The sequence below is a fragment of the Sinocyclocheilus grahami genome, unplaced genomic scaffold, assembly GCF_001515645.1.
Source record: "Sinocyclocheilus grahami isolate Dianchi unplaced genomic scaffold, SAMN03320097.WGS_v1.1 scaffold403.1, whole genome shotgun sequence".
NCBI classification, from domain to species: domain Eukaryota; kingdom Metazoa; phylum Chordata; class Actinopteri; order Cypriniformes; family Cyprinidae; genus Sinocyclocheilus; species Sinocyclocheilus grahami.
The window spans coordinates 361,778-376,475 of NW_015505582.1; the positions used below are offsets into that span (position 1 = coordinate 361,778).

General features: G+C 36.7%; 1 protein-coding gene across 1 annotated transcript; it reads left to right on the forward strand.

The window, feature by feature from the left end:
- The first annotated feature begins 571 nt into the window (after nt 1–571).
- Nucleotides 572–14,333, forward strand: LOC107550633 (RNA polymerase-associated protein LEO1). The gene is made up of 11 exons (XM_016231962.1): nt 572–662; nt 1,690–2,268; nt 2,822–2,920; nt 3,007–3,101; nt 6,201–6,349; nt 6,440–6,619; nt 6,733–6,867; nt 7,765–7,900; nt 11,027–11,216; nt 13,104–13,201; nt 14,156–14,333. Exons 1-11 carry the CDS (start codon nt 605–607, stop codon nt 14,261–14,263), a joined length of 1,827 nt encoding a protein of 608 aa, XP_016087448.1. The 5' UTR covers nt 572–604; the 3' UTR covers nt 14,264–14,333.
- The last annotated feature ends 365 nt before the right edge of the window (nt 14,334–14,698 follow it).

The window sequence follows — 14,698 nt, forward strand, 5'->3', positions numbered from 1 at the left end:
AGTTTTGGTAGAGTAGCACTTGTTGTTTGTCATTTCTCTGATCACAAATGCAGACAGTTATGTTTACGCGGCGCGATGCAATGCAATGCAACGTGTAAAAAGACAGTTTAAGTCATTATAATCAGTAATTATGTCCCCACTGGATGCAACAAATGCCTCGTTTATAATGGGTTTTAATGTTTTTGTCTCATCGCTTCGGCCGGACACGGCACCAACAGTATGGTGAGGGGCGTAACATTTCCGTCACACGCTTGAGGTATTCGGCCAATCACAATGCACTGGATAGCTGGCCAATCACAGCACACCTCGCTTTTTCAGACCGATGAGCTTTGTAAAAATCGACGCGTTTCAAAAAGGCGGGGCATAGAGGAGAAACAATAATGTACAGTATGTGGAAAATAATGTGTTTTTTTTTTTACTTTAAACCACATACACACATTTGATTACATCAAATACACAAAATAATGTTCTTTTTAGCAGCATCATTTGACCCCTTTAAAAAACGTTTTGCACCGTTTTGTCGGGGCTGAACGCAGCCCAGGGGCTTTTATTTTATGAAGTGTTACTTCACCCGGATGTTGATCATTATTTACAGGCGGTGAGAATGGCGGACATGGAAGAGCTGTTCGGTAGTGATGGAGATAGCGACAATGAGCAACGAGGTGCTTTAGATTTGCATTATTGCATTAATGAATGAAAATGTGTTTCGTGTATGTGTTAATGGTATGTTTCTATGAGCTGAGCTCTCATTTAGAGATATGTGCAGCTGTAAGACGATCCGTCTTTCAGCACTGCGCTCATTTTTTCCCCATCACATTTTATTAATATGATCAGATCAGGTCTGCTAAAATATTACATTATATTAATCACAATTACAATTATTTGATCTCTTTTATTCAAAAATGTAGATGGTAGTGTTTGTAAATACGCCTATTTATATAAAATATTTATAATCATTTTTTAGATGTCAATTCTATTAGTCACTTTTACTTAATCCATTAATTTGTTTATTTTAAAATCCATAAATTTGAATTAGATTTTATTTTGACATCAGTAATGTCATACAACTGTGCAAGTTGTAACAAACGTGCTTCACTGCTTATAGTCAATATTTCAAACATATGCAAATCAATCAGTCATATGGTCCAAACAAATGGAGGAAAACATATGAAGTGATATAATTTATAATGTTTGTAAGGAAAAAAAAAAAAGATATATATTTTTTAATCAAAGACACCCTTATTGCATTGACCCATTAGCCCTGTAAAGCCTGAGATATGAAATAATAATCCGGTTTATTGAACGTTTAAACAGAATTTAAAAAAAAAAAAATTTTTTTTTTTAAGTGTGGATATATGTTTTGGAGTATCATATATATTTAATACATTTAGCTTTTGAGGCACATACTTGTGGAGGGGGAAAAAAACCCAGGTGCAAGCTGATCAAAAATAAATCTGATATGATAGTAGGCTTTATAGTGTTAATTAAAGTTAATACACAATAACTAATTGTGCAATTTATGATTAATTCCTCATAGTGCAGCTCTACTTTATTTGGCATTTGAAATGTTTCTGATGGACTGTTTTCATGTTTCATGTGTAATAAAGTTAAACTCAAGAATACTTTCAGTTTGGATAAAGGCATATGATAAAATAAGTTAGTAAATGAATGCTGATGTGTTTCATCCAGATTCCGGCTCTGGTTCTGGCTCTGATTCAGAGCATGAGAGACCCAGATCTGCCAGCAACATCTCTGGCAGCGAGAGTGACAGAGATCATGGCGAAGATGAGGATGAAGATGGGGGAAAGCCAAGCAATAAAGAGCTGTTTGGAGACGACAGTGAAGACGAGCGCGGAAGCCAGCACAGCGGCAGCCAATCAGAACGATCCGGCAACCAATCAGATGCGAGTATGCACTCGGACAACGAACACAGCGGTTCAGAGGGCCATCATGAGGAGGATGATGATGCTGATGAGAGGGGCCACAGATCAGATGTGGGGAGTCCAGTCTCAGGAGCAGGAAGCCACAGGTCTGAGAGAGGAAGTGGAAGTCCAGGGTCAGAGGCGGGCAGCCCACGCTCAGAAGCAGGAAGTGGGCATTCAGATCCCGGCACACCTCATTCAGACGGAGAGGGGTCAGGGAAAGAAATCCATTCCGGAGATGAGAAGTGGGGTGGAAAAAGTGACCAATCAGAGGACGAGGACAAACAGCAGAACTCAGATGATGAGAGGGATCATTCTGACGATGAAAGGGAGAGACAAAAATCAGGTGAGGTAGATTGGAATGGTCTAGTTTACTGACATCTGTCTGATGTTTAAAAGTGTTAAAGGGGCTCTTTTTAAAAATCTGACATTAGGTCTCATTCAGTTTCCATGCGTACACACAAATTTGCACATGAAATCTGGGTATGAACATTTTTACAAACAAATCATTATTCATCAATAACTTTAATTCTAAAATTTGTTCTAAATTCATGAAAAATCGCATGCTTTGGGTGGCCTAATAAACCAATTTTATACTTGGAAATGTTATCTTAAATATATTTCATATATACAATATATATATATATATATATATATATATATATAGAACAAAACTAAGAAGAATTTCATGTGTGTTTGCAATTTTTCAATGAGAAGTTCTCTTGTGCGTATAAATATGAATAATCTCCACAATTATTAGTGAATGAAACCCAGTGTATTTGTGGCAAAAATAAAGAACTACCTTCTCGGGCGACATCTGAAAAGTTGATATCAGATAAAAACAGATCTATAACATGTTTATTCTAACAAATCCTTGTGTTTGTGGTCATTTATTTCAGAGTCAATGAAGGGCAGCGACAGCGAGGAGGAATTCACTTTCAAGAAAAAGAAAAAAATTGCTTCAGACTCCGACTCCGATTCTGACCCTGAAACATCGGGTGAGCGACAGACGCTTGCTATGATGAAACACGCTGTCAAACACACAGCAGCTCTGTTAAACTCTTGTTTGTGTGCGTGTGTATAGGTAAGAAGCCCGCAGCAAATGATCTGTTTGGGGAAGCAGATGATATTTCATCAGATAGCGATGCAGAGAAACCTCCCACACCTGGGCAACCAATGGTGAGACATTTGCACACACAACCTCAGAATTTTCATTTTTTTCAAGGCTGAGCCAAGCCATCTTTTTTATTTTGTTTTGAAATATGATTAAACTCAGATTTTCATGATTGCACCTTGGGTGTTGAGACATGAAGACTTTATTTGAACATATTCCAGTTTTTAATGCTGTAACTTTTTTTTTTTTTGCACTATTACGCTTGTTATTATTACTACCAATCTAGACGTGCCAGCAAAAGAGACTGCTATCTAAAAAGATATCAGTGAATTTTCACAATTATTGATACCAATCTTGATACTTCAGCAAAAACTAACTAACTAATGTAAGTTTACAAAGTCCCCAAACAATTACTGAAGACAATAAGAGGAAAGTAATAAATTGCAAACAAAAGGTCAATACAATAGAACAAAGATACAAGTGAAATAATGCTTTATGTTTTTCTGAAAGGTCTTTTCAGGCAAACAGTAGTCTATACCAGTGTTTCCCAACTCGGGTGGCGTGTAAAAAATCCTTTTTTAATATTTTTAAATTGCTAAAATGCTCAGAAAAGCATCTGTTATATAATATCCATTTCTGATGTCGCCAATAATTAGAGATGCGCCGAAATTTCGGCTGCCGAAAATTAGTTCACCGCTCAGGATTCACTTTCACGTGGTATGACGCTCTGTGTATTATCCTGCTCTATGCGTGTGTGTGCTCCGCTCAGTCGCTCCATTCGTATATCATTCATGCTCATCGGAACAGCAAAGTCCACTCAAAAATTGAGCCGACAGGAAACATGGATGTAGTACAGTATTGTTTCTGTCTGCAATAGCCCTACTGTGTTGTAACATGGTGTGGTATATGGGCAACTCTGGTAACGATGCCCTCTCATTCATTGATCTACTAACCGCTATGTTATGCTCGTGTGTTCTGATAATAATAACTTTCTAGGACTAAACATTATTTGGATAATTGGTTAAAAAAAAAAACCTACTGTTAGACCAACCTGAAAAAACTAAAAAGCAATTTATTTAATTTGAAGATTATTTTATATTTATCTATCTTTATCTATCATTATTAATTTCTTTATTTGTTCTTATTTTATTACTGACTGCTTACTTGTCATTTTTTATTCAATTCAAAGTTTGAAATCAAGCTATCTCGTGCTACTGCACCAAAATCACCCAACTGTAAAATAAATAAAAAAACACTGAGTGAGCAAAGATTTGTGAGATAGCTAGTTATAATGGTAATTAAATAATGTTTACATATGTATAAAAGCCTACATTAAAATCTGTCATATAAATTGGTCTCTTCATTAGAAATTAGCCTACTGATTGCCACCATTGATGGACACAATCTTTTAATAATATAAAAAATATCTGTATGACATTATATTCTGCAGTTCTTCCCTGTTGTACCGAATATCTACACTTTTCAAATGATCATATCGAAGTTAGAAATTCAAATATTGTGACAAAATTCATTTTGTAGGGTGCCGCAAGTTTGTTAAAATTTCCAAAGGGTGCCGCGACTGAAAAAAGGTTGGGAAACACTGCTCTAGACAACAGACATTAAAGAAGTCAAATGAAAAAAAAAGAACACTGCTTAGTCTTCACTGTATTAAATTAAATAAAGATTCATCCTTATTAAAGCTACAGAAGTTATTCAGTCTTTGTTTGAATAACTTTTAAGCCACAAACAGCAGCAGGTGTATATTAGACTGCTGTTATTTAACATGCATGTATCCAATTTAATGTTAACCGTTTTTGTTCACTTAAACATAAACCACAGAAATATTTGAGAGGACGGGCATATTTTTTGTGTGTATTTGGCTGTGTACTTGCTTGTTTGCGTTCCACTCTGTTTAGGAGCGTGTGCACAGAAAGCTGCCTGGGGAACGTGTCTCTTTCGTGATTAATGCTTTTTTTTAGTAGCTGTTTATTATCAAATGTCCTGCAATTGACTGCTTTTTACGACGACACTTACAGATTTAGCTGATTTGGACATTAAGTTTGGGCTTTTAGGGAGGAATGTAAGTGTGCCACTGTGAAGGAAAGGAAGGTGTGCAACACTGAATGCGGCACAGTAATTGCTTTACCTCGATTTTCTTATTTTCATAATTGTTGAAGGTCAAAATCAGAACCGAAAATAACATTTGATTAATCGAAGAGCCCTAATATCCATCTTATAATATTAGATTTATCAAGTCTTTTGTGCTTAATATTTTATAATAACTGTTTGTAATTGTTTCGAATAATCTTCTTTTGTTTTGCATTTTTTTAACATAATTTACAATTAAGCTTTTTTTCCAGCTCAAGTAATTATAGTGTTTATGTATGACATAACTGAAACAAAATTACTTCTACCATCATAAGATTTTTGTCATACTGCTCACTCCCAATGTTAAGATGCTCTCCATGATTGGTTTGCTTATAAAAGTGCGCTATAAAATTTATTGCATTATATTCTACACTCCTTCTTTAGGGATGCAAACCTGTTGCTGTTTTTAGTCCAAAATGTTATCCGAAATGATTTTACGGGTCTGCGAGGAATCATAGGCAATGATATGAGAATCAAAAAAAAACTAAACAAAAGAGCTTTGTGCTTGAAGCGCAGCTTAATTTACACACGAGCAGCTCATGATCCAGCATTTTCATTGTCTGGAGGGGCTTGATTTGTAGTAAATGCTGCTCCACACAAACTTTATCTCTTCATTAGCTTGGTTCACTTAAAATGCGCATTTGAAAATGCAACTCTTGCCAACTAATAGTTCTATGGTTTAATGTTTGAATGTAAAGAAATGATGACAGCCATGCATATTGTAATTTTACTGTTCTCCAATATAAAATGATGATGATTTATTTTTATTTTACAGTAGCATAGCATTATGCAATAGCATTATTACTATAGTAAAATATTTCTTTTTTTCATTTAGTATAAAAATTAAGTGATAATAATAATAGTAATAAAAATCACATTGTGATCAGTCACCTTTTTTCACCCCTGATGAGGTTGCATCCCTGTTTCTGTCTCCCAGAACAGTCCTAATTTAGATTTATAAGATTTAGAATGACAATTTTAACACTTTCTAACACCTGACTGATCTGAACAAACAGGATGCTGAGGACGGTCTGGAGGGAGATCAGCCCGAGGAGGAGCCGGTTCCAGAGACGAGGATTGAGGTGGAGATTCCTAAAGTCAGCACAGATCTGGGCAGTGAGCTCTTCTTCGTCAAATTACCCAACTTTCTCAGTGTGGAGCCCAGGTGTGTGAATGTCTCCTGGAGAACTGAAGGAGTTGCTAAATGCTCCGTCTAAACAGACTGTCTGTCTCCTTTCCTGCTGTCTCTCCACAGGCCGTTTGACCCTCAGTACTACGAGGATGAGTTTGAGGATGAGGAGATGTTAGATGAGGAAGGACGGACCCGTTTAAAGCTGAAGGTGGAAAACACCATCAGGTGGCGCACTCGGCGCGATGAGGAAGGCAGTGAAATCAAGGACAGCAACGCACGAATCGTTAAATGGTCAGATGGCAGGTGAGGATGCGCATTCAGATTTTAGTGTTGAATAATTTCAGCAGGTGCGGAGTAATGTTCTTATGGTATGATTATGCAAAGATATGGAAATCAGCATTACTCTCATTCTGCAGCATGTCTCTGCACCTGGGGAATGAGGTGTTTGACGTGTATAAAGCTCCACTGCAGGGTGACCACAACCACCTGTTCATCCGCCAGGGTACAGGACTGCAGGGTCAGGCTGTGTTCAAGACCAAGCTCACCTTCAGGTGTGTGTCTCTCTCTCACACACACACACACACACACACACACACACTCTCACTCTCACACATACACACACACACACTTTATTTAGTTATATAAACGGTGACATTGCATAGACTTCTATTGTTTTTATAAACAGCTAGTTATACATACTATAACCTAACCCTAACAGAAGAGACTCTGCATTTATAAAAATAATAAAAAAAAAATCTCACTTTAACTAATTTTAACTCACTTCTGGCTGCACCAAAATATGATCACGTAGGTGCACACACTACAGCTGTTAAAGCATTGATAGTAGTGATTTTTCACTGGTTGAACGCTAGGTGGCACCATGGGGCAAATTTTGCTAAGCAATTGCTTGCACAATAATGCAAGGCATTGATTCTGAACTCTTAACTTTATATATATATATATATATATATATATATATATATATATTTATTTATTTTTTAGGGATGTTGATTAATCGACAAACGATTAATTGTCAATAAGAGATGTAATCGATTAAAGCTATCGATGGTCGATTAAGCAATTTCATTTTGGGGGGTGTGCGGCTCATGCGCAAAACACATGCAAGCTACTGTGACGGGCTGGATCTTTTGCGAAAATAATTCACTAATTCACAAATTATGCTTTTAATGTGATCCAAACTTTAAAAGTACATAATAGAAACAATAAAAAGTCCTTCAACATGGAAAACAATAGAAATTGAGTAACTAAGTCATCATCAAACTAAAATGAGGGAACAAATTAATAAGTCATAGGAGCGAATTCTTAACAGTGACAGATTTTTTAAAGTACACCTGTTCCATGCAGTGTCTCAGTTAATGTGCATTTGTAATAATTCTAAAATGTTGTTTAAAATGGTTTTATATTATCATATGTGTGTGCCTTTGCAGACCTCACTCCACAGACAGCGCCACACACAGGAAGATGACCCTCTCTCTCGCTGACCGCTGCTCAAAGACACAGAAGATCCGAATTCTGCCCATGGCCGGCAGAGACCCAGAATCCCAGAGAAATGAGATGATAAAGGTAAAACACATGCACTATTTCACTCAGCAAAGAGATCTGAGTTTAGCCCAAGACTGATGGAAAATTCAGCAGGATTCAGATCAATGCAGTGTTTTTCCAGAGGGAGGTTATATCATAACTTAAATCCTCCTTAATAAAAAAAACTCTTATTCCTGAAAACCTGGAAACTAGGTCATAAAGCTGTCCTGCTAGGGAGTTTAACCAAAATGCTTTGGAAATTAAAGGACAACATTACACATAGTGACTCAGCTTTTGTCATTTAATTTTACAAAATCACATCATAAACATCTTATGAGCTTATTGCAGCGTTTCCCAAATTGGGGTGCGCAGACTGACCACCAGCGGTGTGCGTAAGAATGATTTTGATGACCTGTGTGTAAAATGGTGCAGGTCCATCCATCTCACTAAAAAAAGGGTAGTATTCTTTTTTTTTTTTTTTTTTTTTTATAATTGACATGTTGATATTTTCTGATATACAGTCAGGGCTTGACATTAACACCCGCCAACCTGCTAAATGTGGGTAGATTTCAGCAGTGGCGGGTAACATGTTCACTCCCACTTTGGCAGGTTGAATTTTATATACAGTAACAGCTTGACATTAATGCTTGTCAGGGACTAGTGGATTTTTTGAAAGGAGCAAGTGAAAGAGAATTTTACTTGCCCGACCAGACAACTAATCTGATTAAAACATCTAATTAGGGAAGCACCGAAATTTCAGCGAGAAAGATTCTGACTTTATTACATTTGGTGTAAACTGCAATTGATAATGTATTGACATTAACAAGAAATCAAAACAAATGAACACCGCTGTACACAGAAAGAAGAAACATACTGCGGTAAAAATGTAGTTTTTATATTTATAACACATAGCCTCGTTATGCAACATGACACGATTAAGAGAGTGCAGACATTGATTCTATAAAAGCGTTCAAACGAGTAGTTAATATTAAGTGACTTACATTTTAATACAGTATTGTCAATGTTGGCTGTTTTTGCTTGATTTGGTTAACGGAAATAGTTCCAAACAAAGATCACAGCAGAACAGTATCGCATCTCTGAGCAACACACAATGGTGTTTCCTTACTGAATGATTTGGCGTTTTTGAATTAATTATTTGAGTCAATGATTCAGTGGTCCATTCGTAAAGACAGGCACTTGCTTCATTCTTGAATGAATCGTTTGAATGAAAGCCTCATTGACTCACTCATTAAGACAGTCACTTGCTGCCACCTACTGGTGGTTAACTTTCATATTTAAAAGTAGCTTATCTTTGCATTTTTTCCAATTTTTCATATTTGTATATTTAAAAAAATAACTGGTTGAAAACCCCAAGCTCATAACATTAGTTATGCTGTTGTAATTTTGCAGTGTAAATGCATTCATGCTACATTTCAGCTTCATTAAACTGTCTGTGTAAATGCATAAATGCCACTTCAGCTGCTTCGGTTTCTTCTGCAGTGGAAAGATCGGTTTTGTTAATGCTGATTTCATTTGATTGGTAACAGCCCTGTAGTGTCGTCTTATATTAAGTGAAATTGTTAATAAAATGTAAGCATTTGATATGAAAGATGACATGCATTTAATAAGGTTTGGGGAAAACGCCTTTAAATAGGTAAAAAATGACCTGGAAATCAATTTAAATACATTTTAAAATGCAGTACCTTTAGGCATATGAAGCGCAATTTCCCAACAACAAAATTGTGGCCAGTGAAAATGCAGAGTGGCTAGTAATTTTGGAAAATCGCTAGCCACAGTGGCTGGTGAGCAAAAGCCCTGTATACAGTGAATATTTGTATTGCAGTTAAAAATGTGGTGTTTAACTGGAGTTAGGTGGTGGGGGTGCTTGACACGTGTCAAACACTAGAAGGGGGTGCATGCTGCAAAAAGTTTGGGAACCACTGAGCTATAAGACTGCGGACACATAACAGACTTAGATCAGGCCATCTCAGCTCACAGCACGTTTCTTTACACACACACACACACAGACAGCAGATCTTGGCAGCAGCGGGTTATACGTGTATGATTTGATCCGTGTTATCTTAACAGATTGTCCGACACCTAAAGTGGAGTACTGTAAATGTTTTTATCTATTTCCTCTCTCTCATTTATCTCCCTCTGACCAGAAGTCTAATGTCCAAAGAGCCAGATTTCATATCAGACGGACAACCATATGTCAGTCCTAAAGATCCAGACACCATTAGACAGCCTTGCTGGAGTTAAAGTGGTGACAGTGCTCGGAGTAATTTCTCTTGTAAATGAAGAGCTATAAAAGTATTTCACAAGTTTTATTGAAAGTGGTTTTCACAGATAATAATCATGCATAAATAGCGTTTATGCCGTCTGGACCTGTTTATGACTTGGCTGGGCCTGAATTTACATTGTATATACACTACTATTCAAATGTTGGTGTCAGTAAGTTTATAATTATTTTATTCAACAAGAATGCATTGAACAGAGCAAAAATGACAGTAAGCGCTTTCGTTACACAAAGTTTCTGTTTCAAATAAATGTTCATTTTAACTTTCTATTTATCAAAGAGTCTTGCAAATGTATTCAATTTTTTTGAGCGGCAAATCAGCATATTAGAATGATTTATGAAGGATAATTAAAGACTGGAGTAATGATGCTGAAAATTCAGCTTCATCCTTCCCAGGAATACATTTTTGGAGCTTTAAAATATATTCAAAATAGAAAAGGTGTGTATATGTGTGTGTGTGTGTGTATATATATATATATATATACAAAAGTATATATATATAATTTTTATTTTTTTTTATTGAATCATTTCACAATATATCTGTTTAGTATCTGACAAAACCTGGCAATCTCTGTAAAATGATTGCATAAAAAAATCCTTATCTGGTCATCATGATTGACTGGAGAGATCATGGGAAAGTCATGGAAAATCACTGGTGAAAAGTGTGGGAACCCTGGATTAAAATGTAATGTACAAACTTATTTATTAAATCCAATAAGGCTTAGTTCTTAAACCCTTTTTCATCACTCGGATAAAATGCATCCATTTTTATCTCCACATTGACTGATAAACTAGGATGCGGATGTGTTAATTCTGTGTAATCCTGCAGTGACATCAACGTTTTTGTGTATGTGTGTTTGTCTGTGCAGAAAGAAGAGGAGAGGTTACGTGCATCTATCCGTCGGGAATCTCAGCAGAGGCGCATGAGAGAGAAACAGCATCAGCGAGGTCTGAATGCCGGGTACCTGGAGCCAGATCGCTATGATGAGGATGAGGAGGGTGAAGAATCCATCAGCCTGGCCGCCATCAAGAGCAAATATAAGGGTGGAGGTCTGAGGGGTAGGTGACATACAAAACACATGTACTCCCGGGGCATTATGAATACATTGCCCCAAAGTTTTCAGATTGTATGTGTAGCAGATCAATGCAAAGACCACTTTACAAATCCCATTTAGCGTACCTTTTTCAAATGTTCGTACATGACAGCTGGCCATATTTCTTTTTATTATGGTTAAGTTCTGTGTATCATCTTAGTGATGCACTTGAAGTGTACCACACTCATGATTGGCTTTTTGAGATAAATGTAATGTTACTTGACATTGTTTATAAACTGTTATATTGACGTCTTTCTGTGATTGAAACATGGTGCATTTCAGTTGTAATGTTTCACTTATTCTTTCAACATCCCTTCTGATGTTCGTTCAGGTGCTAGAGCATTCCATCACGCCAATTAAATGGCGACAAAATTATGGTTATTGTTTGAATTTTGATCAAATTTAGAATTTGAAAGCTCACATCAAAAGTCACAAAGCTTATTGTGATTGTTGGACGGTAGGCATGATTAGGGTTGGGTACCGAAACCCGGTTCCAATATGGCACCGGTATGTACTAGAACCAAATCAGAACGCAGATTTCGGTGCCATGCCGGAGCGATCGATTGAAATATCTGTCCTCTGGTTCTCTGAAACGGACATAAGAAGCATCATCACCGGCAAAAATGCACGTGAACTCAAGTCGGAAAGTTCTAATAATACAAATCCAACAAATCTTTGTAGTAACGCGAGTGTCCATGTTGTTTTCACATTCCGACTTAAAAGCACAACTCGGGAAATGAAAGCATCCGAGGAGTCGTGTCGCAGTCGAGTGTTTAGTGTCTTTGTTTTATCATTCAAAACATTTATATGTTCTGTTTACTCCGTTACAGCTATAGTAGCGATGCCTTTATCCATATAAGGGATTTCCTGGAGGGTCATGAGTTTCGCTACTTCTGTGACTGGATATGTGGATTTTCTGTGCGAGGGCACCCTCTGGCGTCCTGTATGAATGAAACAGACATCATGTGTTTATAGTGCTAATGGCCAATCCATCATTTTTGGGGTAATTTGTATTTATTTATTTTTTTAGTAAGTATCGGTTTAGGCACCGGAACCGTTTTAAAAGTATCGATTTGGCACCGGTATCGAAAAAACCCCAAACGATACCCAACCCTAGGCATGATACAAATGTTTAGTGAAGTTTTGTTGAATCATCAACTTAAAAAGCGTAGACTCATTATCATATGAAAATGAAAATCGGTTAAAATAGAGAAATGGATATTGTCAACCCAGTCGAAACAGCTAACAAAATAGATACTTACACAGTCGAAACGTAAAAATTTTAAGTTGCAGAAATGTGTGCATCACTAATCGTTTCCGTACGTATCCATTCAGATACGTTTGTTTACACCTTTTACACAATCTTAAAATCAAATCCAGTTGCATCTCCACCGACAGCTGTAGTGTGAAAACGACCATCTCTTCAGGAAGTAGGTCAGTTGAAATGGCCTCTGAACTGCGGAGGGGTGCTGGGTCTGTCGTCTATATTGTATTCCCTCGCTCCCCTGTGGGTCAGTGTTTCTGCACAACAGATTCTTTGAGTGAGTTCGAGACCTGCTGCGATCAGCTAGAACATTCTGCACTGCAACAACAGCTTGTGTTCCCAAAACAGCATGTCTCACGCACATGCTTTCTCACCGACAGTAACCGTACAGCCGTTAGCCGATTACCTGCCGGCTCCTTAATACTGCATTATGTCGGAGTCCGACTGAGATTTGGATTAGTTTGTTCAGTTTGATTTGTTTGTGCCAATAAGAGGCATTTACTGAAAGAACATCTCTCTGGAATGCTTGAAAATCAGTCCTGAATTCTGAGCTGTGCTTAATTGTTTTTGTTTGTTTGTGGGTCATAGAGGAGCGAGCCAGGATCTATTCTTCAGACAGCGATGAAGGTTCTGACGAAGACAAGGCCCAGCGGCTGATGAAGGCCAAGAGACTGGACAGTGATGAGGTGAAACTTTGTCCAAATAGACAGTTTATTGTCAAATAAAAAGCTTCAGAAATGCAATGGATATAATGTCAACAATGAGCACAACAATTTCCCATTCATATTCATCAGTAAAGCGATCTAAGCCTTGAACCAAACTAAACCGCTTTAAATTCTGACATTTACTCACTCGCATGTTGTTCCAAACTCATAAGACTTCCGTTCATCTTCAAAATATGAAAGAATACTAAAAAGATCTCATTTATCATATTTGTCCATCCATTAAAGTCCATGCAACCAAAACCTTCAAAAAGACATTATAAAAGTAAACCCACCATGCTTGTTTGACGCGTGAACCTCAGTGGTTTTTGAATTTCTGTTTGATCAATATTCATATGTGAATAAAAGCCTAAACTAAAATTGATCATGTATCTTCAGAAGACTTTATGAACTTTTCCTTTTATGACTTTATGAGTCTTTATAAACTTTGAAGCTTGAAAAGTTTGGTTTCACTTGGATAGCCACAATTTAAAAATATCTTTGTGTTTTGAAGATGAACAAAAGTCTTGTGGGTTTTGACCGATATGAGGGTGGGTAAAGTATTACAGAATTTTCAGTTTTGGTTGAATTATACCTTGAAGATGAATTAACCTTTTTTTTTTTTCTTTTGGTAACAGCAGCTTGGTTCTGATTGGTAAATCCTGCTTAAGGATTGTACATAGTGGAGTATTTCTAAAATTAATTCCTGTAGCGAGAAAATTAATTTGTTCTTTTTAAAGGTTAATAGACTAGCCAATCATAACCGAGATCATTTACATATAGAAGTCTTAAAGATTCAGTAGCAGAAGCAGTCCGTTTAATTCAAAGGCTCTGAGAGGCTGAAAATGGTGAAGAAAAGATAAATTCTGAATGATTTTGGTCTAAGACACCTTAAAATTAACTTTAGGGGATTAAATTAATATTTATCCTTTCTTTCAGGAGGGAGAGAACTCTGGAAAGCGGAAGGCAGAGGAAGATGAGGAGTCCGTTGCCAAGAAACCCAAAAAATATGTCATCAGTGATGAAGAGGAGGAGGAAGACGAGTGATTTTTCTTTTTGTTTTTTATCGTTTTGTGGTTGGTTCATCACAATAAACTAGGTGGTTAATCCAGAAAAACAAACCTGCAGTTATTTGTTTGTATATTTTATAAAGACTGAAGATGCTCATCATTACAACACATCAATAAAGAGCAATAACCTTGATGTGGCCTGAAAGATTGTTCATTAATGATAAATTTACTTCTTAAAGTTTCTCCATGAAGGTTTAAACTGTCAAACCCTTTAAAATCAGGTTGGGGTTTATGTTAACAAAATGCCTCAATGAAATTCCTACACAGTTAAAGTTGATTATTTTTATACGCCTTCTGTTCAGTGATTTTTTTTTCTTCTTCCTGAAATTAAAGATAAAACACAAATGACACTCTGTATGTGATACCCATTTCAGACTTGTAATGTCTTGTAAAGAAGTATCTTATGCTCATC

Coding starts and splice junctions, on each gene's coding strand:
- LOC107550633 (XM_016231962.1), top strand. CDS start 605: ATGGCGGACATGGAAGAGCTGTTCGGTAGTGATGGAGATAGCGACAAT. Junction 3,102..6,200: donor CCACACCTGGGCAACCAATG/GTGAGACATTTG, acceptor CTGAACAAACAG/GATGCTGAGGACGGTCTGGA. Junction 6,620..6,732: donor GTTAAATGGTCAGATGGCAG/GTGAGGATGCGC, acceptor CTCATTCTGCAG/CATGTCTCTGCACCTGGGGA.